This window comes from Diospyros lotus, chromosome 15, assembly GCF_014633365.1.
Source record: "Diospyros lotus cultivar Yz01 chromosome 15, ASM1463336v1, whole genome shotgun sequence".
Taxonomy (NCBI): Eukaryota; Viridiplantae; Streptophyta; class Magnoliopsida; order Ericales; family Ebenaceae; genus Diospyros; species Diospyros lotus.
Window position 1 is genome coordinate 2,709,967 of NC_068352.1, and position 26,764 is coordinate 2,736,730.

At 35.2% G+C, this 26,764-nt stretch overlaps 1 protein-coding gene across 1 annotated transcript; it reads right to left on the reverse strand.

Moving 5' to 3' along the window:
- Positions 1–198: 198 nt before the first annotated feature.
- On the reverse strand, positions 199–20,165 carry LOC127792312 (adenylyltransferase and sulfurtransferase MOCS3). The gene is made up of 11 exons (XM_052322767.1): positions 19,858–20,165; positions 16,230–16,322; positions 14,764–14,819; positions 14,505–14,569; positions 14,266–14,340; positions 14,070–14,148; positions 10,969–11,007; positions 10,716–10,824; positions 8,344–8,462; positions 1,499–1,615; positions 199–767 (listed from the first exon to the last, which is right to left on the reverse strand). Exons 1-11 carry the CDS (start codon positions 20,093–20,095, stop codon positions 375–377), a joined length of 1,383 nt encoding a protein of 460 aa, XP_052178727.1. The 5' UTR covers positions 20,096–20,165; the 3' UTR covers positions 199–374.
- Between the last annotated feature and the right edge of the window lie 6,599 nt (positions 20,166–26,764).

Here is a 26,764-nt window from a genome sequence, read left to right on the forward strand (position 1 = left end):
ACAAAGACTAATTTTACAGCTTGAATTCCTAACCTTTAATCACACAAACATCACCCACATTCCAAACAGCATATGATGTGAAGAAATTCAGTGAAGTGCGGCATTGGGTCTAGCTGGGGATTTAAGCTTCTCTCTTAACTAGTCCACCGCCCATTGAAGCATATGGAAGTAGAATAGAAGAAGACAACTAACTAGACCAAAATTGGAAAGCTTTTCTTGGCATGACATTAAGAAACAAAACTACAGGTTAGCGCACATACCAAGTAGCTTTGTCAAAAGATTGGAATAGGCAAACCCCCCGAAATAAATTACTACTGCTGTTCCCAGGACTTCAACATAAAGCTTTGCTATGGGAGGGTCACTAAGAAAGTTTACTAATATATAGGAAAGCTGGGGTCTACATCACGGGCCCATGACTCAAGCCCCCCAATGATATCTTTTGCTGAATTGAAACCCATATTGCGCAGGTACTGCACAGCCCTCTGAGAATCATTACCTCGTCGGCATACTACGTATACAGAAGCAGTGGCAGAGCAATCCCTGCCATGGTCTCCTCCCTCTTGCCTGAGAGCAGCCGATATTTCTGGAAGTCTAGCGCCCAAACTCGATAGCGGGACACTCAAGGAATTTGGAATTGCAGTGATTTTGTAGTGGTGTTCGGGGCGTACATCAATCAACACATGCAGTTCTCCTCTAGCAACTCTATCTTTGTATTCCTTGCTGCTTATTCTAGCTTCTGCTGGGAGAAGGTTCAACTTCAATGGACACTGCAGTTCATAAGGTCTTAAGTTTCAACTTAGGAACTTCTGAAAATAAAAGAAAGCAAAAACAGTGCGTTGACAAATAGCCATCAGTGAGCAAATTTGGTTGGCATTGGGGAGCTCTAGTGAATAAATTCAGAGTACTTAATGCATTGTACCTCCATAGGAACGTCATGACAAATGAAAACAGGATACCATTTGGAATTCAATGATTACCAGTAGCATCATGACAACTGATGACTACACTCATGTTATACAAGATGCTCGGTATCTCAAGCATGGAACAATCATGATAAGCTCGTCACACCATCAACAAGAAATTCATTGTGTTCACCTTTTTATCTGATATAGTTGTTTCTCCAGACCTTGACTAGGGTGGATGAATTACAAGCACGTTCCATGAGTGCCAAAAGTTAAAACATGGAAAGAGATTTGGATCTGAGGTTAATAAGAGAGGCAATTAAATTTGCACACACGGAGTTGAGATAATAAAATATTGAACAGCAATTCACACTTTCATTTTGATTATAGAATACAACCACCTCGGTGGCATGAAGAGATGAATGTCAGCTTAAATCAGTTTCAATTGTCATTTACGAAAATAGCTGAGTATGTACTGAAGTAAAAAGTGAAAAGCAAATGCAAAAACTTCTATTTTTTAAGAACAAATAAATCTCAACCAAGCGAACAAGTGAACAGGTGGACCATAAAATGGTAATGGGACAATACAAGCATACCGTGGAGAGAGGAGATTGTGTGAATTTCTCATAGTCAAACTCTCGAAATTGCTGTTGCTTGAATGATGAATTTTCTCCACATACTTCACATTTTATTGACCTCCCTCTAATCTTGACCTAAGCATAAGTAACATTAGATTAATTGAGGACCAGAAAATACCAAAATCATCCAAAGGACCAGAATGAACTTGCAACATGACCACAAAATACCAAAAATCATCCAAAGGACCAGAATGAATGGAGAAAGACATTCCATGTAGCTGCCTCAAGTGGTTGGCACAAGGCTTTTTAGTGAATTTAGAAGAAAGTAATCTAATTGATTAGCATAGGTCTACCACCTGTCCCAAATGAAAAAAAAAAAAAGAAAAGAAAGAAAAAACATTGTCTAAACAGAGGAAAAGAAATTGTCATGAGACAATTGGATTAATTATTTAATTACACTTTTCACCCTTACAATTTACTCCTAAAACCCTAAGCCTCTGCATTCAATTGGCTCAATCAAGACCGCACACTGTGGTTATGCTTAACATGGAAACTAGTTAAAGGATTGTGTTTTTCGGTCATCGCCAGCACAAGGGTGGAAATGAATTTTACTCCAATTCCAAATAAACAGGATGAGATGAGAGAAAAAGCAAAGTGTAGGCATAAATTAAAAATATTAACAAAAATATTGAATAAATATTATAACTAACTAATGCTAGATAAGTGTTAATCAATACAGGAACTTGGAGAGAAAATCTCCATGACCCTAAGTATCTCACTAGTCCCTCCTACATCCCTCTTACTAGTGTTAGAAATTTTAGGTATTAATTAGACATGAATTAGGTGATGATAATAAATTAATATTTGGTTGAGTTAAACTACAACATATCAAGTCTTAAACCTCACTAAGTGGGGTTGACTATATGGATTCTATCTAACAATCTCTACCTGTAACCATTTCTTCTATAAGACCATTATAATGCATATCATGTCCAAAAGTTCCCCATGAAGTTTTTTTTTGCCTTTCTTCTTTTACCTCTATTGCTAAAAAAACTTGTTCATTGCATTCATTTTCCTCACATCATCTATAAATCTTCTTCTCACATAACCAAACCATTTTAATCACGTCTTACAATAGCATCCACTAACCCAGCTCTCTTCTTTTCTTCATCCTCTTTATAGCGAAAAAACATACTATTAATCCAAAAGTGAAAATAATCCAATTATAATATAAAAATTACAATATTCAGTTCATTAGCTTCTTGATTACTGTTTTAGGTTGATGATATTAAAGTTAGTACATTTAGAGAAAGTGACTAATATTTATTAGTGCATTTTAGAGGTTAACCCAGCACATGAGACTCCTTGCAAGCTCTGGGGAAGGTCAACTGTAGCAACATTACCCTTGCCTAGCAAAGAAGTTGTTTCCCAATTTGAACCTATGACCTCCAAGTCACAATGAAGCAACTTTAGTGTTGTATCAAGGCACACCTTCATTTATTAGTGTGCCATGTGAGAACAAATTTGATCAATATTTAATTAATCTGTAAAATATGAAAAACAGCATTAACTATTTACCAATTTTGTATCCGTAGTTAATTGATATAACTACAATTAGAATGACCAAAGAAGAGGTTTATTGCTAATTGATTCTTTATTGTTGTTACCACTACTACAGAATGCTATTGCATAAACATTTAGATATATATTGGTAATTACTGGTCTATATCTATCCTTATATTTTTGTGAAATTACAAATCACTTTTTCATTAGTTTTAGTTGACATCATATAAATGCTTTATTTCTATTACTATGATTGAATATAGTGCTGTTATCTATGTAAATCTTATCATTTTATTGTGTTTAATTTACAACCCTCTACCGTTCCCATTTTGCCTCAATTTGCTTATTGTTAGTATAACATGTTGAACTTTATAATACACTCGCATGCCAAGCTCATGATCCTTTTCCATTAGAAAACTGAAAAGACATTGAGGAATGTAGAAGAAAATAGATGAAAAAACAAAGAAATAATTATTATCGTTGCTGTATACATCTTCCTAGAAAAAGGTTGCAATCAAATTATTTGGAAGTAAATTCAAACTGTGTTAAAATTAATCATATGAACCACAAGTATGTAAACATTTGAATATTCCAACTAAAAATATTTACGGAAGTAACAATAATTACGACAATTTGTACACAAATATTACAACATTTCAATGTAGGGAGGTACTGAGGTAATAGTGATACAAGATTAATTTTCTTTTTCCCTGTATAACAATGTTAAGAATAAAATTCAAGGGGATAATGAATATAGTTGATTAGCTGTGGAATATAAAACCTAGATTGTGAAAAGGGCATTAAAAAAAATTTGAGGTTGAAATATATATAGAAAAGGTACCTACATGTAATAACAAAAAATAGAATATATTGTGCCCAATTTCACTTCTATTTTATACCTCTTCTCCACTTTACCTTTTGTCAAATTTTCTAAAATATATCTTACTCTCAAATCTATTCTTATAATGAAAAAGGGAAAATAAAAATTATCTTCTTATATCTAGAAACAAGTCCATGGTTTTTGATGTATTCTGAAATGTCATTGAAAACACCAAAATTTCAACAACCTAATGAAGTTTCATGTGGTTCTTAGAAAGGGGAAGCATTTTTATTTTGATAGACAGGTAAAACAATTTTGTTTCTTCTCTACGGAGGCCAAATCAATGCATGTTCATGAAGGGAATCTCCAAAAGGTGAAAGCCTCTGACATATACAGCTGAATAACCCAATCCTTTTAGGCGATGATTGCTGTGTGGATAAAAATAATCCTAATTTGAACTGGCCTCCTCTCAGGAATCTAGCCTTGACCTAGGGTTTTGAGTGGAAATTGGAAGAAATCGAGGGAGAGAGAATTCAAAAGAACAGAGAGAGTAAGATCGGAAGAACAGAGAAAGAGATAAAGAATAGGGAGAAATCAGAGAGAAATTCAAGAGAGAATTGAAGAGAGAGAAATCTTGAATTCTGAGATCTTTCAACAATGATTCCATCCTCTAAGATTTAGCCTATTTATAGGCTCTCTAACTTTCAGTTAGTTGTAAACTGAAAGGGTACAATATGGACAGCAGCACTAGAGTACAACAAGAAAGAAATACATGTAATATACAATTTCTATTATATCCTTGGGGCCATGACAATTCCCCCCTCCTTGAGAGATTTCTTGTCCCCAAAAAATTCAGTAACTGGACCAATATTTCATCATCGAATCCCTGCTTTCACTATTTGATTCATCTATTTTAGGCTGTTCCTTCGCCATCTCTTTTTCCTTCCTCTTTTCTTTTTCCTCTCTTTCTTTCTCCTTGATTTTTTCCTTGGCAAATCTCTCTTCTCCATTTGTACAATATTGATAATCTTCTCGCGCTGCCTGTGAAGTTTATCTGCTTCATCCTCTGCATGTCTTATTTCAGTCTGAAGAAACTTCAAACTTCCATCTAGGACCGAGGTTCCACAATGGCTGAAACTTGACCTCCATATCTAGATTTAAACCGCCTGTACTGATTTTCTGGAGTCCAAAAGTCCAACATTCCCAGTCTTAGGACCTCATCAGCCTTATGATCAGTTTCCATGGAACCAATATAAGAGGGTTCCAGTCCGAATTGCCCAATCAGAATTTTTCCGACTGCATGTGGAGCATCAAAAACTTGATCCAGCCTAGAATAGATGCCAAGGGCATACATCTCATCAGATGCATGAAAGATCTCTTCATCGCGGCTTTCATCTCGCTTCAATTGTTCCTTCTACATCCTCCTCTGCTCCAAATCATGGGTATACTACTCCTGGAAAATTTCAATGCAGTCAAATTTTTCCAAACGTAAACATCTTTCATCATCCTTTAACTGATCTTTAATTTTCCTTCATTGGATGTTCATTTTGATTAAGCTGCAGGTTTTCAAAAGTTGTCTGAACTCTAATCTATTCTGCCTATACTCCTCCGGAGCTTTTTCCTGCTTTTTTTTTCTGAAGATCCACCAAGTAGCTCTTGGACAGATCTTCATGTTCTACAGGTCGCTCCATCGCATTGAACCTTTCATTTTCAACAGATTTCTCCTCCAATGGTGTTGCAGTGACTTTTCCAGCAACTGCCATTCCTTTCTTGACATCCTGATTTGTCTGATCCACTTCAGGTAATTCTCTTCAGCTTCTTGCAAACTGGCATTAGGTAAGATTCCAGCTCTTCCTAGAATCGGTTCTACAGTGGAACTTGGAGGAAATTCCACTGGTAAACTGACTCGAAACCTCTTTCCAATCATATTCATTAAGTCGTCCAGCTTTTGGCCAATTTTAGTGCATTCTTCTTTGATTCCTTTCTCCAGCATCTGCATTCTCTCATGAGTCCCTTCGGCCATCTCCACAGTTCAAATTTGGTGAAATTCACTCTGCCTGCCTTCAATAAGAATCACCTGAATCAACAGTCAAGAATAGATCGGCTCTGTTACAGTCTCCTGTGAATCGATTAGCTCTAATACCAAATGTTAGGAATCTAGCCTTCACTGAGGGTTTTGAGAGGAAATTGGAAGAAATTGAGGGAGAGAGAATAGGAAGGGAGAGAGAATTCAGAAGAACAGAGAAAGAGAGAAAGAATAGAGAGAAAATTGAGAGAGAATTGAAGAGAGAGAAGTCTTGAATTCTGATATCTTTCAACAATGATTCTATCCTCCAAGATTTAGCCTATTTATAGGCTCTCTAACTTTCAGTTAGTTGTAAACCAAAAGGTACAAAATGGACAGCAGCACTAGAGTACAAGAAGAAAGAAATACATGTAATATACAATTACTATTATATCCTTGGGGTTGTGACACCTCCTGACATTGAATTATCCATTCAGGTGATATGTCATAGCTAGCCTCTATCTCAAGATTTCAAGCCACATAACTAGGGGTGAGAATAATTCCCCCCCCCCCCCCCCCCCCCCCCCCAAAAAAAAAAACCTTCAGTTCTTGGTTTTTGGTTATTCGGTGAAAACGGTTCGGTTCATTGTGCAAAAAAAATTCAGTTAAAAACCGAATTAACTGAATTTTTAATGCCCCTGCAAAAGTACCCATATATTCGTAATCTAATTACAAATAAGACCCTCCTAATATTACTATATTAATATATTGTATTTTGGCAATTTGGCAGGTTGTTGAACTATTATCATAATAGTATTATGTGCTTGTCTTATCTGTTGACAGCAATTATACTTGTACAGTTGGCAGATTCTTGGAACATTTTATTAAGAATTTACTTGGATAATTTTAAATTTTTGTCTTTGATAAAAAAGGGTTAATTTGGTAACTGTTGGGTTAATTCAGAATAAATGGTTAAATTGGTTAAATCAGAAATATGCATATTTGGTTCCACTTCAGTTATGCTAATTACAATTTGTTTTTTTTGGCTTTGTAACTGAATTGGCAGATCAGTCACAAAGCCGACCAAATGCTCACCCCTATACATGACCCCAAAATTCTAGACATTTGGTATCTGCACTGCCTTGGCTTCAAGGGTAACGCTTATCCTCATCTCACCTTTATTATCCTAGTCATATAACTTGGCTACCGAATGAACTTATGACACTGGAAAGTGTCCTGGTTTCCTACGATTTGATTTAGTTGACCTCCAAACCCGTGGTTAACATCTGGTGACCCAAACATATGTCCCAATCGAAGGTTAACATATTTGGTGCTCTGAGTTTGAGCTCAGCATGTAGTTTGTGCATACCCATGCAACCAAATTTCTTCAAGTAACAAGCATTGAAGCAAGAAGAAAGCAATAATAACAATAATCACAAGCCTTAATCCCACTAGGCAAGATTGGTTATGTGAATTCTAGCTTTCCAACCATTTTCATCCATGGCCATATCTGAAACATGAACAAAAAGTGTAAATAATTTAGCTGTCATCTAAGATCTAAATGGTTGCCTTGCCACAAAGTCTTATTCCAATTATTTGGGGCCATCTCTTCTTTGGGCTTAAATCTGAAGATTTAGGTCCAGGACTTCATATAAGGCTGCAAACATTTCGAGGTAACAGTTAGCCATCCAGGGCTAAGCCATCCTTGTGCTGAGGCTAGAACTGGCTATTGCAAAGTTAAGAGAAAAATCAAGCACAGAGAAGATTCGAGTGTCCAAGAAAATGTATTTAAGCATAAAGCATATAAATAAAATTAACTTCTTATTATATGATAATTAGGGGTGTACATGGGTTGGTTTAGTTAGGTTTTTATTGGTATATAACTACTATGAGATAATTTGGCATGGCTACACTAATAATATTATCAGGTGTACTGTCTGCATATAAAAATTATAAATAATAGCATGTTCTGTTCAAATCTATTTCAGTCCAGTCCCCAGGAACAAAGATCAAGAGCTGGAACTGACCTTCATTGGTTCTTCCATCTGAGACTTGGAACCCCTCTGAGTTTAATAAGTCAGTTCAATTATTCAGTTCTTTTGTGAACACCTAAATAATGAATTCCACAGGGAAACAAACAGACCATTGACACTACTGGTATAGATTTTTCCAGTTGTGGAGAGATACACTTTGAAAAAATTTAGCTCCTTACCATAGGTTCCCCTACCAACGGGAAATAATTTTCCTTACGAATGGGTGTTTTTTTTTTTTTTTTTTTTTGGGGGGGGGGGGGGGGGGTGGTGTTAGTTCTCAACCTAGAAATCCCACTCAGGTCTAAAGAAGATTAAGGTAGATCTGCTCACAAAATAAAGTTTAAAAATAAGCTAACACCACTAATGCTGAACAAAACAGAGGATGCATATTAATTTAAAAACAAGCAGCGCATGGATTCAGAAACAAAGTTTAATTACATACAAAGCGGAACTGTGCAGACAATGCATCAAAGAGAACCATCCTTTCTGAGAGTGGTTCACCAACAGCACTTGCAACCTTTATAGCTTCAAGGGCTTGGAGACAGCCAATAATACCAGGAACTGTAAAATTATACACAAAAAGGGGAAATAAGTGAAAGGATACATACAAAAAGGTTTTATTGTGTTTCGATTCAGCTGGGAATAGATGTGGTGAGGGATGTGAAGGATGGCTACACCAAATGGTACCAAACAAGTGTCCAACATGAATCACATGCATACTCATTAGACATGTCAAAATTAGTGTTGCATACATCTTATGGAATATCAATGGTGATGCCTCATTCTTTTTTTTTTTTTTTTAAAGAACTATTTATATCTATTGATATTTCTAATACAAAATGTTGCATTATGATTTTTCACTTGTATATATCTATTTCAATGCATTATTTTATTATTTCTAAATTTAAGCATTTTTACATCTTCAGTATAATTACTATTATTGATGAAACAATGCCACTTTTGGATGTTAAAATGATATTTGCTCTATTAATAGAATAGTAACTCCTATTTAAATTAATGATTTTTCTTTTCTTGTAATGCCCCAAGAGCCTAGAGAAGGATAGTATATATCAAGAATAAATAAAAAAGAAAACAACACCAGTTGGATACCTTTTGGGCTGAATGTAGGCAAAAAACTTCCGGGTTAAGCGTGCTTGAGCTGGGGAAGCTTAAGGATGGGTGACCCCTGGGAAGTTCGCGTAGACCCTTCAGGGTAAGTTGTTCCGGTCCTTCCTATCGCTCGATGCGGGATGTTACAGGTGGTATTAGAGCCTACCCTTAGTGAAGGCAGTCCGATGAGGGCGGGGAGTGGCGTCGGGGCTCGAGGGCCTGTACAAGGAGCGGCTACTGGCAGGCTTCTAGGATGGCAGCTGCCAAAGGGGAGAAGATCTAGGACCAGTTGTAAGGTTGCATGACGGGGACGTCATGTGCTCAAAGGGGGGAGAATGTAATGCCCCAACAGCCCAGAGAATGGTAGTATATATCGAGGATAAGTAAGGAAAGAAACAAGACCAGCTAAATACCTTTTGGGCTGAATGTAGGTAAAGAACTCTCGGATTAAGCGTGCTTGAGCTGGTGAAGCTTAAGGATGGGTGACCCCTGGGAAGTTCACATAGACCCATCAGGGTAAGTTGTTCCGGTCCTTCCTATCGCTCGACTATGACGATTGTTATTATTTTCTTTGAATTCTGTGTGTACAAGGCAATCCCAACCAAAAAAATCTTTGGAGTGTGAGCTGTGATCAAGGGATCTGATTATGTATATGTGGTATTTGATTGATTGATGCTTTATTGAGTCAGGAAATGCCCCTGAGATGTATATTTATATTTATTTTGCTTCCGTTGTTGTACAATAATGGGGCAAATTTTCAGCCCATGCGTTTAAATTATTAGCTGGTTGTAGATAATGATTTAGGAAAATTTCGAGTCGTCACATTTCTAATCTCTGGTGATTTGTGAATATATTATGTTTCCGTGGTGTCAACATGACCTTTTTTTTCTGATTCATCATATCCCGTATCTGTAGCCATGCTAATTGGATGGGAGTTAGATTGGGAGAATAAAGAAAACATGATGAACTTGAAAGAAGATAATGCAGTGGACAGCAGACCCCCAACATACAATGAATGGCACATCTATCCATCATTTTCAATGTCTGCATATCCCTTCACACCACTAGCTCAAGGTCCATGTAAACTCAAATAATTGAGTCAGTTGAAAATTTCAAAAACAAGAATCCTCAAATCACTACAACGTCAATTCAAGATTTGTATTGGGATTTCAGGTTGGAAAAAATATGCAAGTAGGATTCAAAACCCATAGACCATATTCTGTGCTCTGGTTTGACCACTTCTGAGGTTGTCTAATCACTAGTGAAACTCATACCTTAATCTGTTTCAGGTTTTCTAAACTTTTCCCCTCCAAGGACATATTTTTTTCATATAGCCAGGCTGTGTTTGTAATCAGTAGAATAAATTTCTGAGTTTGCAGAGTGGATATGGGGAATTTATTTTTTTTTTTATGTGATTATGATTACATCCTTCACTATGTTATGAAGCAATAAACAACTTTGAAATCACTTTCAAAAATTATATATTTGATATAAGGGCTCCAAGAGTCAAGTCAGAAGTCTTGACAAACTTTAAATATCACTTTCATATTTGCCTTTTCTCATGTTCATTGTTATTGCTCACAAATCAAGATTTTAGCAGCAAAGCAAACCAGAATTATGGCAAGAGGGACCTCTAGAAGTGTACACAAGAGTGTGGACAAATTCTAATTGGAGGAACTAAGATCCAACAAGTTCATAGCTTACCAACTCCCAGAACTCCACTATCAGAGCAACTTTGGCATGCTATTGTAGGAGGCGGAACTGGAAATAGGCACCGGTAGCATGGACCTCCATTGTAATTGTATACAGTGAGCTGCACAAGTGATGTTGAGGATGCAGTAACAATAAGAACATGAATAATATAACAAGGAGTTAATCACATTATGTGGTCCCAAACCATGTTCAGAGTCCCACGCGTTAACAATAGAATCATAGAGAAAACTCCTACTACTTTTACCTGACCCTCCAGTCCTAGTGCAGCGCCTGATACAAGAGGCTGCATAATAAACATTTAGTAGTTAATAAGAAAAGAACTTACACATGCAAACAAGGTTATTTCATTGGATAGTACACAAGACCTTGGTCAAATCTGTCTATCCATAAAGGATTCTTGAAGATAAATAAATGAACATGTAATTAATTTTCTGACTTCATATTAACTTGTCTGACTTAAACTAGGCATAATTAGATGATAACTTAATGAGGAGTTAAATTAATAAGGGCCAAGTATAGTAACTGGTCCCTATAGTTTAGGCCTCATTTTCACAGTTAACTAGTAGCTGGTTCCTAGTTGCATCAATTTAACTTTAAAAATGTATACAGAGTTAGTCAAATAAAAGATGTAAGCAAATTAAACAAGGAGTGATGCATGCCATACACGTGGAATGTGTCATAGTAAATTATAACAGTAAGTTAACACACTAAAATTTCTTACTACTGCATACTAAGTTCACTCAGTTTAGGTCAGCAACACCACCACTGCCAATCAATGACCATGCAGGACAATCACTAACACTCCAATACCACCACTACACCCAACAAGAAAACTCGACTCCTATCACCACCACCACCAAGTCTGCCCCCTTCTTAACACCAAGCCCACTCCTTTATCAAGACCCCCACAACCCCAACCCCCAAACCCAACACAAACCCAGACCAGAACTGCAAGCATTCCTGAGGAGTTCTTCCACATTTTTGTTATTTTTCTATGTTTGTGTGTATGCGCACGCACATGTCATCATGTTCGTATAAATAAGCAGTAGTACACAAACTCAAATTGGATGCACAACCTAACAGGAACCATTGATTTAGATTTGCACCCAATAACCCCAAATAAGAGTTTTATTTGTAGAAATTTTTTAATTTCTGAGTGGAGGAAGAGTACTTTGGTTCCTATATACAAGAACAAAGGAGATGTTCAAAACTGTGAAAATTATAGAGGAATTAAGTTAATGAGTCATACCATGAAACTCTAGGAGAGAATAATAGAGCAGAGGCTCAGAAAGGAAACAAAGGTGTCAGAAAATCAGTTTGGTTTCATGCTTGGTAGGTCAACAATGGAAGCTATATATTTACTGAGGCGTCTAATGGAAAGGTATCGAGATCATCAGAAGGACCTACATATAGTGTTTATAGATCTAGAAAAGGCCTATGATAGGGTCCCTAGAGAAGTATTATGGAGGGTTTTAGAGAAGAAAGGAGTCAAAATAGCCTATATACAAGCCCTTAAGGACATGTATCATGGTGTAGAGACAAGGGTCAGAACATGCGGAGGGGATACTGAACCATTTACAACTACAATAAGACTGCATCAAGGTTCTGCACTAAGTCCATATTTATTTGCCCTAGTAATGGATGAACTCACTAAAGATATTCAGACAGATGTGCCATGGTGTATGCTATTTGCAGATGACATAGTGTTGGTGGATGAAACAAAAGAATGAGTGAACACTAAGCTTGAGTTGTGGAGAAACAATTTAGAATCTAAGGGATTTAAATTAAGTAGAAAGAAAACAGAATATATGGAATGCAAATTTAGTAAAAATGCAAGAGTGGATGATGTTATAATAAAATTAGAAGACCAAATCTTACAAAGAAAAGACCATTTTCAATATTTGGGATCAGTGATTCAAAAAGATGGAGAAATCCACGAGGATGTCGCACATAGAATTAAGGCAGGTTGGCTAAAATGGAGAAATGCATCGGGGGTGTTATGTAATGGTAAAATCCCATTAAAATTGAAAGGAAAATTTTATAGGACAGCTATAAGACCAGTCTTGCTGTATGACTCAGAATGTTGGGCAGTCAAATACCAACATGAGCAAAAGACGAGTGTAGCGGAGATGAGGATGTTAAGATGGATGTGCGGACATACAAGAAAGGATAAAATTAGAAATGAAGTTATTCGTAATAAGGTAAGAGTAGTGCCAATCGAGGAGAAGATGAGAGAGACTAGACTAAGATAGTTTGGTCATGTGAGAAGGAGACTAAGATACGCTCCTGTGAGGAGAGTTGATAAAATGGAACAATTAGTCACAAAAAGAGGTAGAGGTAGACCTAAGAAGACTTTGGGAGAGACATTAAAATTTGATATGAAATATATGGATCTAAATAAGGATATGACAAAAGACAGAAATACATGGAAGTCTAGAATTCATGTAGCCGACCCCACATAGTGGGATAAAGGCTGAATATGTTGTTGTTGTTTATAAAACATGCACGATAACCCCAAATAGGAGTTTTTTATTTATAGAAAGTTCTTAATTTAGTTCAAATGTGTATATATATATATATGTCACATGTCATTGTGTTCATATAAATAAGAAGCAGCACACAAACCCAACAAGCTCAAATTGGATCTACACCCTAACAGAAACTATCGACTCAGATTTGCACCCAATAGCCCCAAATTGGAGTTCTATATATACAAAGTTTTTGAATTTTTTATTATATTAGTTTCAATATTTTTCAAGGTAAAACACAAATATTTGTCATTCTGAGATTGAGAAAGGAGTGTTGACAAAGCTGGTAGCAAGAGTTGAATGGAATAATGGAGTGCAATCATGAGTATGAGTAAGGATGGGATGACTTGTGAGATGTCTCATTGGGAGTATGCATTTGGCTATAGGATTAGGGAAGGAAGTGATAGGTTTCACATATTTGGTTCAGTAGTAGGGACCAATGGGATGTTAGGCAATTTTAGTGCAGTGATCTTACTAAGTTGCCACTTGTCAGTGCAATTTCTCATGTCCTTAATCAAGTGGACCAATCATGCTTTGTGTTTTAAGTATAAAATTAAGATAATGGAACTATGTTGATGAAATAGAAAAATGCTTAAATTGATAAAACCAATGGTGCAAAAGGCCAGATTAATAGAGAAATGAGGGGCTCAGAGTACCTTTTTAATGGTGCAGAAGACCCAATCAATAAAGAAATGAGGGTCTCAAAGAACCTTTTTAACTAAGTTATTTCCCAAACAGGTCAACAACTATAACTTATCTTTACAATCTCTTTTTGCAAGTTCTCTTCTTTCAATAAAAAGGGACATCAACAGCTTACCTTCCCTAATATCACACAACAATCACTGATCAGATATCGACTAGGAACATTGTCTGTTGCATCTATTATTACATCATATCTAGGAAGTAACACGGTCAAGGCAATCATCATAATCTAAACTGTGATGACCAAAATAAAAACAGATATACTATTACATAAGAACAAAATTAAATTAAGTTTGCATTGTCAAGGATACTTGCTTAAAATTTCCAAGGCATTAGATGTACGTAAAGCTTCTTTATGTTCCACGATCTGAATGGTAGAGTTAATCCTGAGTTAAAATTGAGTTAGATACACGTAAAAGAATTATATCAAAGTAGATAATTTGAAGACAAAATTGATGACATGACAATGCAAGAGCATCTGTCGAAGAGACACTTGAACTCATGACCAGGACTTTGTAAGTTGATAGGTTATCCAGACAGAACTACATACAAGCGACAAGCAGCAGCAGCCGATTCCACTTTAGACTTGCCAATATATGCTTCAGAATGGATTATCTGAAGTATAACAACAGAAGTTAGCTGATGAAGACCAGAAGCATAAAGAATGATTAGTGGGCAAACAAAGTAGATATCAACAATTGAAGCCATGGATGGTGAAGAAAAGAACTTCAACAAGAGCACCACCATCTCCTAGAAATCAATAAATATAAATAATATTACAGATTTAAGCATAGAATTGAGGATCTCACCTGCCTCTGGAGATTGTTAAGCTCAACGACATCATGATCAACAATACCTAGGCAGCCTAAAATAATTTTGAGAACAAAAAATTATTTAGTTTAGAATCAGAGAATTCTAATATAAGATAGATATCATGGTTCCACCAAGGAACAAAATCTCATTCCATTTCCATCAAAATAGCAAAAACATTGCCGTTTCCTAAGAGAATGGAATGGAACTTTGTTGGAAAGTTAAAATTTTATTTTTTTTCCTACCAAACATTCCAGAACACACCAAAATGTTAGAAAGCATTCCAAAATAGTTAACTTATTCCCGCAACATAAGGAGAATAACTTTTATTTATCTTTTTTTTCATAAAAATGTTCACACTGTACATTTAAGAAAACAACAAACAACAACATACCAAGCCTTAATGCAACTAGGTAGGGTAGGCAAAAAAAGTACATTTGAAAATTGCAAAAGTTAAATATATTAGGAAGTTTAACAAAAAAACAAAAAAAGAAAGTAAAATAGAGGAGAGATATAAAACAAAAGGAGATATTGGGCATTATTAATTTCCATTATTTTTTGTTTCAAATCGATACCTTTTCTATACAAACAACACCCACTTTCTTTCTTTGTTTTCCATCCTACTAGTACCTATAATCTAGGTTTTGTAAACTATATTTCACAACTAATCAAACACAGCTTTTGACTCCAAATCTTAATATTCATTGAATTTTATTCTTGATGTTGTTACAAGATCAAAAAGAAAAAAAGAAATACTAACCTTATTTTGATCAAGCACCCTATTTTATTGGCTGTAGCATAAATTATGTTGTAACTATTGTTATCTTTGTAAATACTGTTTAGTTGGAATCTATTTCATGTTTAAAAATTTTCCTATAAATAATTTGAAGTTGTGTGTGAATTTACTTTTAAATTATTTAATTTGCAATGTTTACACAGAGAGAAACTCTGCCTGTGGATTTAGTAATTCCCTTCAATGCTAGAGTTGTTTCTTTTATTTACAGCTGGTCTCAAGCCCAAATAAAGGAAGAGATTACATTACGTAGCCAATGGCCCATATAAAACTCATTGGATTAAAACATGACGAATTAGAGTGGGATTAGGGCTTATGATTGTTGTTATTGTTGTTGTATTAATGTAGAAAGATGTCCATATGTCAAAAATATTTAAACCAATAACAGTTTCCATTTCCAAACATTTTGCACTTTTAAAATTCTTTTACCATTTCTATTGTGTTCATTGTCATTTCTAATCTAACCAAAACAACATATGGAAATAAATTTTGATCCATGAGTTCCACTTAAGCAATAATCCTTCCAAAGTGGGTACTTTCACATTACCTTTGATTGTGATTTCAATCAACTAATGGAAACCAGAAAAGAAAATATTGATGTGCAACAAGAACATCAGCATTTGTTCTTTTCTCAATAATGTCACATCACCTCAGAAAGAGCAAACATCTTACCAACCCCACAAGAAGCAAGATACAAAAGAGCTGGTGAACCCAGCCCTCCAGCTCCAACAACTAGTATTGAAGTCTTCAAGAGTTTTGACTGCCCTGTGGTCAACCAGAAAATAGTAAGCAAAAGATCAGGTGGTACTAAATCAAGCTTACATTAAAGATATATATATAAAAAAAAAACAACAAAACTACATTTCTGTCTGGAAAAAAAGCCCGGCTTCCAACTTTGTATAACATGCATTTTAGAATTCCAAACCATTTTATAATAAAATTCAAAGGAAAGTGCAGTCCAGAAAAAAAGAACTTTTTCATGAATGGAAAATTTTTTACATTAATAAATGTCTTTTGTACGAGAAATTCTAATCGATGAATTCATATTTCCAACAAAGTATACAACAGAAATTATTACATGGATCCAACTGCTCTAATTGTCCTTATTTCAAGTAACGTGCTATATATTTTTGTCAAAGCATGACATACATGATAAAAGGAGCATGTATGAAGCATAATCAAGTCTGATTTAGTAAAGATGAGGTGACAGTTATTGCTAGAAAGCCTAGAAGAGCAACAACCAATATGATCAAGAAAAAGATTGTTCGTCTCAGAGATGAGCAAGTTCATTTTAGAGGAAATATGAAAAGGCCTTGAAAAATGACCAGATTTGATCTGCAAACTGAAGGGACTTGTATTTCTAATCTTTTTTTGGTCATCCATAGGAGAAAATATTCAACATAACAGTCATACCACATCATCATGCTCGCATGATATCACAATCCAATAACAAGTTGCCATGTACCCAAATCCTCAATACATAGCAATTTGTAATGATAAACTCTATTTTAAATTTTAAATTTATCAAAAAAATCACCAACTGCCATGTATTGAGAATTTGGATACATATCAGCTTGTTATTGGATTATGACAGCACGTCAATACAATGACATGGTGTCACCATTATATTGAATATTTTCAAAACATGAGATTCATGCATCTTCCTCTTCTATACAGCTCCTAGGACTTCCTTAGAAACAAATCATTAATTATAAACATGAACTAGAAAGCCATAAATTTGGAATAATACATGGTACCATATCTAAGAGGAAGTCCCTATTTTAAGGAAGAGACTTTATGAATCTAGGATCTAGAATTTTCTGAATTAATATCTAACAGTTATATGTTATGTAGTAGACATCCTATGGGATTATAATTTTTCATTTCTATAACCTCAATGTTCACACTAGTTAACTGATGGAGGACATTGGAAGCAACTTCTAAAGACACAAAGGAAGCGTCTTGAAATTGGTTCCAAGGCCCAAGCATTGATTTGGGATGCTTTTTATGAAGAAAAGCCCTCCTAGAAGTTTTGATAGGCTACATTTTGATCATTTTACATAATGTTTCCAAAAGTCTTTTTGGTAACTCTAATTATGTGTTAGGGTTTTATTTAGTCATTTCATAATCTTATTATTAATAGGTCTAGATTTTGTTTACTTTCCCAATAGGAAAAGGATTTCCTAATCCTAGTAAGAATATGGTTACTAGAACTCTATAAATATATTGTAATCTCACTTTTTCATTAGTGACTGAATGGTTTTCTCTAAGCATTGATTTTTTTTTTTATTGCATGATGCAATTCTAACCCTTGGTGCGATGCCTAGAAGATATTTCTTTCTCTCTTTATCCCTAATCTTTCAATTTCATCTTAGTTTCCGTAACCCTACTTCCAGCCTTGTTCTGATCCTCTAGATTGTCTCTTTCCAATCATATTTTATCCCTAAAATTGCCCACCGACTTGTTACTTATCCAAAACCCTAGCCCCTTCCACAATTTTCCCTAGGCTTCTAACCCTAAACAAGCCTCCAATCACTAAGTATTCTCAGAATACCAGATCTGTCCAATGTCATTAACCAATCATTGTAGCAACATTTTCTTCAGAAGAAAGCAATTTAATAAGTAAATAAATTTTCAAAGGGCATATATAGTAGACTACATGCTTTCTAGGAAGCTTAGCGGTTGTTTAGTTGAGGAAAACATTCAAAGTTCTTCAGAAAATTACTTCACATAAAATGGAGAATTAGAAAACTTGTTCAACTACAAACATTTTCCATATCGAAATGGAGATTTGGAAAAGGCGATTCTCCAAAATTGAATTGAACTTGGAAAACTCCTAAAATGAGTTTCCCAAATTTGTCTTACTAATTAGAGATTTGGAAAATATGGTTCTCCACAAACTTTTTCACAAATCATCATCATCTCCTTCTCTAACACAAGTTATACAAAAGAGGGGAAAAAAAAAAACCCTCCTTCCCTTCCTCCCTCCCTCCCTCTAGAACATATCTTTCAATTCTCTAGATTGAAAATTAGTTTTATGTACTTCTAGCAATCTAATGTGTTTTTCAAGTTCTCTATGAAAAATGAAAACTAGAGATTTTATAAAATTAAAAAAAAAAAAACTAGGAATCATTTTCCATAGCTAACCAGCCCCTTATTGTTTCTTAACCAGTTAAACCACAACAGTCAAATGACCTGTTTCGCCAGTCACTTTTCTATCATTCTTATGTTTCCTTACTTTATCTCAAATCTCCATGTTTCATGTTACCATCTAATAAAGACACCAATTGATGTGCATATAGCCTCCAGGTCAGCATGCCACGAATGCTGCATGGGACAAAGTCACCAACTTTGGCACATTTGCCCTCATCAAGTTCTGCCACGTGAAGATACGGCTCTGGTCAACTTCCTCACATCTGCTCAGTAGGTATGCTCCTAATACAGTCCCATGAGCCCTACTTTGGCTCAATAAGCTTCGTCCTCGGCTGCAAGTCCACAAACGTTACCTTGTTTCAACGAACTTCATCCTCGGTTGAATCAACACCAGACTTGCCTGAATCTTCAGCCCAATTGTGGATAATGCTCCACCTAAGGCAGCCTGTCTTAACCAACTGAGCCCACCAATAATGACGTTCCTAATAAAATAGGGACCACTGATAACAACATCCCAAACAAACCAAGACCACCCCAATCATGTTAATGTAATGGAAATCAAGGACCTTCTAACACAGGGATATCAACTCCTACAAGTACCCCAGATGGGAGATTGGCAAGGGATCTTCTTCTTCTTCTTCAACCCTCCAGTGACTGGTATTACTGAACCCCCTTTTGCCTTACTGCTACTTAGCTTTCCATCTTACTCTCCGAGCAACCTCTCAAATGCCCTTGCCCTAACCCAAAAACTGTCTTAAGCATTGGAAAACCTCTCCAGGCAAGCCCCTGGACTGTCCTAAAGAGTTGTTTTGCAGCCAGCAGGCCAGCCCAGCCTGAGGAATACTTCCACCACTAGAGCCAGATCATCAATGTGCTCGATTTTCGAGGCATCACCAATTTTACAAGAAAAAGTAACAGCAAAGTTTTAACAATTACTAGTACTGCATATGTCCATTATCCTTAAACAAATACGAATTTACATGCAACAAATTTCACGAGTAATAGTCCCCTTCCATAGACGGTTGATCCAACATCGCTCACAACAACAATTTCGGTTCAAGCAGTATAAGAACATAAAATAAATTACAGACATATGCATGCGAATGCAGCAGTTATTTATAAAATTATAAGGGAATCGTATCGAAACCTTCAACACCAAAGGACGAAAGCAACATATGACGACTGTATCGATAGATCATATCCGCCGTCAATCCATGTTCAAAACCTGAGCCGCCGTCAGAAGGAAGCGAATTGGTCCTAGTCGTTTCCTCCTCTCGAAACTGAGCTTCGAGAATCGATATTCGGCGCTCGATTTCTATCTTACTGGACTTCAATTTCTCTAGTTCGTCACGAAGCAGAGAAACGCCGTCCCCACCGGGCTCCATGGCTCTGTGCTGTGCTCCGACAGGGCAAGAGCAGCTTCTTTGCAGGGCTTCTAAGTTCGGTAACAATGAAATGAAATGAAATGTTCCGAACATATATTACAGACGGGAAATTCTATTTGTAACCAGGTAAAATATTAGATTTTATTTATTAGATTTTATTATTTATAACTATATTAGATTTTATACTAGATTTTCACAACTAGGTAAAATATTAGATTTTATTATTTATAATTATATTTATTATTTTTTGTAATTATTTTTATTTCAAATATACTCTCCAAACACCATTCCAAAAAATTATTTGTTATTATTTGTTAATATACGCAAATCAAATCCTCCTCCTCCTCTTCTTCTTATTAGAATTATTTGTTGTTATTTATTATATTATTATAATTATAACTTTTTAACATATATTAAGTTATTTGTAATAATATTTTATTTTAGTATTTGTTGTTAGATTTTATTTAATTTATGACAAAATATCATAAATTTAATATAAATTTTAAAAAATAAAAATAAACATAAGCATTTAACTAAAAAAAATTAAAATTAAAGTAACATTAATTAAAAAAAATAAATATAATATTAATCCAAAAATTCGAAACACGATGATTCAGAATAATTTATATATAAAACCATTATATATATATATATATGTATATAGTTATAATATATAATAGTATATAATATATTATATACATTTGGGGAGAATGCAATTCTCTCCAATTCAATTAATATATGTTAACTTATATTAATTATATAATATAATATGTTAACATTATATTAATTATATAATATGTTATATAATTGAATTCTGGAGAATGCAAGAATTCATAGTTTCAGGAAAAATGATTTTTTCCGAACTCATGACTTTAGAAGAATTGATTTTTCTCGAATTCATAGATTCGGGGTGCTTATTAAATCTTGAAATTCAGGGTTCCCCTAGCCCTCGAACCCTGGGGTTTGGCAGCATCCCCGAATCCCGAGGTTCGGAGCACCCTCTAGCCCCCGAACCTCGGGGTTCGGGGCATCCCCTAGCCCCCGAACCTCGAGGTTTGGGGTTTCAAAGCGTATTTTTTATTTTTTAATTAATCTTATTTTTTTAACTCATCCCTTATGTATTTATATGTAAATTATGTGATTTAACTAATGATAAGTGTTGTAAATTGTGTTGTTTCTCATTGGAATACATAAATAATAGTGGATATCTTCCATTGCTAATAGTAACTGCTGATAGTAACTAGTAATTAGTTATGGCAAGGACAACTGGCCTGAGCAATGTTTGGTGTTGAATAATAGTGGTTGTGTAATGGTCGGAGTTGAATAATAGTAATTGTGCGATGTTTAGTTATAATTGTGGGTGAGTAAAATAGCTGTGGCAATCGTGATCGAGAAAGTGAGTGAACGCGCTTGAAGAGTAATGATGGGTGATTGAGCGTTAAAGATTTAAATGAATGACAAATATGAGTTTTCATCTCAGAGTATTTTAAAAATATTAAAATTAGGTTGCGGAGAGCAAAAAGTATGGTTGCAAATAGAATTTTCCATTACAGATATTACATCTCGAGAACTGAGAAGTTGTTACAATTACAATATTACCCCAAAACTATTAGGGCTTGTTTGGTTGCACAAAATATTTTTTTATTTTTTAATTTTAATTTTTTATTGAATAATTAAATTTTTAACTACAAAGTAACAAACTTAATTTTTTAATTTTACAACTTCATATTATAAAATAAAAAACATACATCTTGATATTTTTTAAGTTTTTTAAAAATAAATATTATTTTTTTTTGAAACATAAAATGTTAGGTCAAGCTCTCAATTGTTTTTGAAATTAATGTTTTTGATGTGAGAACAATCAATAATTTAGGGTAAATTTCTAGGTAGGCACATCTTGATCTTCATTTTCTATGTTTACGATTGGCTGTGTAAGTATAAGTTATGGAGTTAATTTGTCCCAAAAGTGTTTTAGGTTCTTTACGATTGATTGTTGTTTTTCTTGTGGGTTCTTGTTGATCTTATGGTCGGCATCGATCTTTTGCTTCTCTTTTCGTGTGTTGAGTTCCTATTGGGTCGTAACCTAGATAATACTCTATTTTATTTTGAAAAAACCAAAAATGAATAAGGTGAATTATAGTGATCGCCTTTGAGATTCAAACTAAATGCAAGTGATATTCCCCGCATTCTAAAAATGACATTGGCGGTTGGCCTTAACTTTGTAAATTGCGTATCACTCTCCTAATATTGTTGGTTAGAGACAATTAAAATTTAAAAATGCCTTTAATCTCTCTCTTTCTCACACACACATGATAAGTAAAACTTTATTTTTTCACTTCTCTCGTTCTTTAACAATCGTGGTAATTTCTCTATCTTTTCCTTCTATTTACCCGTTGCTTTCTTCTCCTCATTTTTCACTAGATCTATACCCCATCTATGCTTAGAGATGGTAAACCTAAGTATGGTTTGACAATCTCTCCCTTACTTATTCTCTTTGTTTTTCTTTTCTCCAATGATAGGTGCGCTCAGTGACGTTAAATTTTTAGTTTATGTATATATTAATTTTCAGTGCATTTTTATGTATATAATATGTTTTCTAATTTTAGAAAGTATATATAGTTTGTAGATAATACTTGAATAAGTAGAATCTTATTAAGATGAGACATATCAACACAACTAATAAAGTCACTAAGCAACGTTAGTAATCAAAACTAGTTCAAGCTAGATAAGTTGTACTCAAGATTAGTTAAAATAGACTTCAAGTGGGAAAATGACTTTGACCAAGCATATTCAAAGCAAGATCAAGACCAACGAGGATAAAGCACATGGAATATCGGGATTCGAATCAGTGTAGTAACTTGAAAAATAGAATTATTGTTGGAAGACAGCAATAAAGCTGAAAAGGAAGTCTCGCATAGACTACGCCGAATATCCAGCTCTAAGTGTATATAGACTGTAGTCGCATTCGGATTTATTTGGGAGATGTATTAAGGGGGAAGGCCACCCACTCCTACATATTACTCGAGTGAAAGCTCGAACACCTCAGCTGAATTAAAAAAAAAAAAAAAGTTTTGTTAAATTAGGAATCACCCAAAAGTACACTCTTATCAAGATAAATCATAACAAGAGCAATCTAAGATGAACATAGCGATCCAATCCCAATTAAATTAAAATTTACTTTTAGATTAATTCGAAGGCTAATAATTTATTTTTTATTCCTATCTATAACAAAATAATTTTAAATGTAAAAATAAAATATATAATATATCTAATTAATTATTTTGAATTTATTCAATCTATAAAAATAAAATTCAAAACTATTGGAAAGTTTATTGTACTAGAAAAGGTCCAACAACCAAGATTGATCCAACGAGGCGAAAAGACAAACCGAAGGCTAATAATAGATTAAGCAACATTCAAAACAACAAAAACAAGAATGGGATGATGAGATAACAAAACAAGGAATCCTAACAAACATACCCCAATCAAGAATAGCTTTAAATATCAAAAGATAGATCGACACACAATATGCATGGTGGTTGATTGATGTTGGGGAGAATAGAACCTTACCTTGCATGCATTTAACGCATTTGCCTAAGACCTTGCATGTCGACTAACATAAATTAATCTTTTACCAAAAAGATAAAAAGATGCATTTAATAGATTGGTCTCGAGATTCAAGTTTTTGGCTTATCTCTAGATTGTTAGTAGAAGAGCCTCGACACATGTATTTCAATATTCCATCTTGCATTCACATTTTTTATTGAGAGCTAATCCATGTTAGCTTTGTTGGTTACTATTGAAGATAAGATCAAGGTTTTCCTTTTGAATTATCTCATCTTTATTGGTATGATGAATCTCTGCGTAAGCACCCCCGCCCGGATATCTCAACCACCCGGACTATCCCAACGGGAGCGCCTATGGAAGAGAAAAGAATGAGACACAAGACAGAAACCACCTTGACATGCATATACAAAAATAAGAATAGCGGAAACGAAGCTAAACACATGCATGCACTACGGGTACCCCACTAACACAGCGGTCACATGATAAATAAATAAACACAGACTCATATGCCGACGTACACGAGACTCGAGGAAAGACCTGGCACAGTACAAAATAATAGAGTAAATCCTACTCAGACATCAGAGTTGACAAGGATTGACGGGACTGCCTGTATACCATACCGACTTTGCTGCTAAAAGCTGACTCCCTTGCCCATGACTCACGCTGCCACTACCTAGAATGATGGAAAGCAAAGTGAGTCAAGAAACTCAGCAAGCATAAAGAAAGAAAGGCTGATGGCTGTATAGATCCAATAAGCTCTCCCCCAGAACACTAACCCCCAAGCACACACAAGTCATAAGACGCTACCACACAATAGTATAACATAATGAAAGCACATACCGGTCATTGGAACTCACACAAGACACACGGCACTTAAGTCCCATACCAACCTGCCGCTGCCCTGAAAGGCAACATAAATCTCCAACAAACCTGCACGCGCTGTCCAGGGTTGGTGCTCCCGTCACCCGTGTGTCCGTGTCGGTACTCTCGACACTCGAGCCATAGGCTCTCTCGGAATAGTCCTCCCGTCCGAGAACTGATAACTACCAATAACCATGCAATGCACATAAAAATGCAATGGCGTAGTGAGCATCAACGTGATTCACTAGCGCCCATACATCCAGGCATCAGGCCATACTCCGCCCACATAGTAAACCACACGCAATGCATATGCCCGTGCTGGATGCAACCTAACCAACCTAGAATGTCCGTGTTCAAGCATACTCAATAAATGAATATCCCAACATGTAACCCGTACCCATATGCATATTAAATCATGAACAGTAATATAATGAATTTAATCGTGCAGTAAATCACATACTGGCAGAACTAGTTAGCAGTGTTTGGCACCGGTCAACGGCTAGTAACTAGAAGTGTCCACTCGACGGTCCACATTAGAACCGTACGATAGTCTACTCCAAGTCACCAAACAGCCGACCACTACCTCACTACTCGATAACCCTAACCGAACCATAAATAAACCCGAGAAAATCATAAATAAACCAGCACATCTAGAAACCTAGTCCCCAAGTAGGGTTCAACATCATTCCCAAGAGGAGTGGGGGCGATACAAACCCCCGTAGGTTCACAATAAATAAAATTCAAGAAGTCCCGGATTTAATTTAAAACAAATGAATAATAACTCAATAAACAATGCTAGACGCCAAATTAGAGTAAGGGAAGGGATCAAATACAAGAAACCATAAAGTCTCTCACGGGAATTAAAGAACAGGAGAAAAGGGTTAGGAACTTGCCTGAAATCGACCGATTCCTGCTTCTTTTGTGCTCCCGCTGCGAAATAAAATGTTTAATAGCGATTAATAAAACCGTGGCTCACATTAATTAAATCTAACCGTGTAATATAAATAATTTAATCGTTTAAAATCCCATGTAGGCTCACCATAAATAAAATCCCAATAAGTCTCATATTTATTTTAGATTAAATCATGCCAATAACATCCTTAATTCATATAATTAATACACGAAATTGAAACGAATTAAGGAAAGGCGTGGGATTCACAAAATGGAAAGAGATCGCGAGGGTAGAAGAGAACTTACCTCATTTAAGTAGATTACAACGTTTTTACGCTTAAATGCCACCAAATTAATACATGCTGCAAATGGATATAAACTCTCAAAATTAATAAAATTGGACCCAAAATAAAATTTCAACCGTAGAAAATGTTTAATACATAATTCTTTACGTACCTGGCTAATTAAACCTTGATTAAATCTTATTTAATCTTGAATTTTACTCCCAAACTCCTCTATTTCTTCGTCACGACGCCGCTATTTCTTCTTCTTTTTCATTTCTTTTCATTTCCTCTTTTGTTCCGCGTGAAATCAGCCCGAAATGGGCCTTAAATTGGCCAAAAATAAGCGGCCAGGATGCAGCCACGTAGCTGCAACTGGGAGGCCACTGCCTAAGGCCCAAAACGACGCCGTTTTGGGCGCCATTGGCTCGGAAAAATCAGCAGAAATCCCTCACAGCGCACGTGCATGCCCCAGGCCTCGATCCCGCGTTCCCCGCCTGCACACGCTCACGCATAGCCGCTCGCGCCTACTGTTCCTCGTACATATAATGCGCATGATTATATTTAAGGTGATCCACGACCCATTTTCGAGAATTACTCCAGCGCCGAGAACTTTCAAAAATTGACACTTGCGCCCCCATTTCACAGTTACCTTTTATTTTAGTTTCACCCCATAATTTCCAGAAATCTCCTAATTCAATTTATTTTATTATTTTCCTAAATACTCTCCAATAAATAAATATTTTCTTTAAACAATAAACACTCAATAATCACCAAAAATACAAATTAAATCATTATTTCCTTATTTCCATAAATACTCCCAAGTAATTTAATTAAATACCTAAATTTCCTATTTCCTCAAAATTACATAAATAAACATTTTTCTTAAATCTCCAAATACCCAAATAAATTAATATTTCCCTTTAAGCCACAAATATTCAATAATCACCACAAATATTCAATAATTAATAATTATTAACCATTTCAAAATAATTTAATTAATTACCTTTAATTCCTTATTTTCCTCAAAACCACCTAAATAAATACTTCCTCTTAAATTCTCAAATAT

What these genes read in the sequence shown, in the direction of transcription:
- LOC127792312 (XM_052322767.1), bottom strand. Translation starts at nt 20,095, where the DNA reads ATGGAGCCCGGTGGGGACGGCGTTTCTCTGCTTCGTGACGAACTAGAG. An exon ending in TTCGTCCTTTGGTGTTGAAG is followed by an intron (nt 16,323 to 19,857) that starts GTTTCGATACGA and finishes GGTTGACCACAG; the next exon opens with GGCAGTCAAAACTCTTGAAG. An exon ending in TAGTGGAGTTCTGGGAGTTG is followed by an intron (nt 8,463 to 10,715) that starts GTAAGCTATGAA and finishes ATAATTTTACAG; the next exon opens with TTCCTGGTATTATTGGCTGT.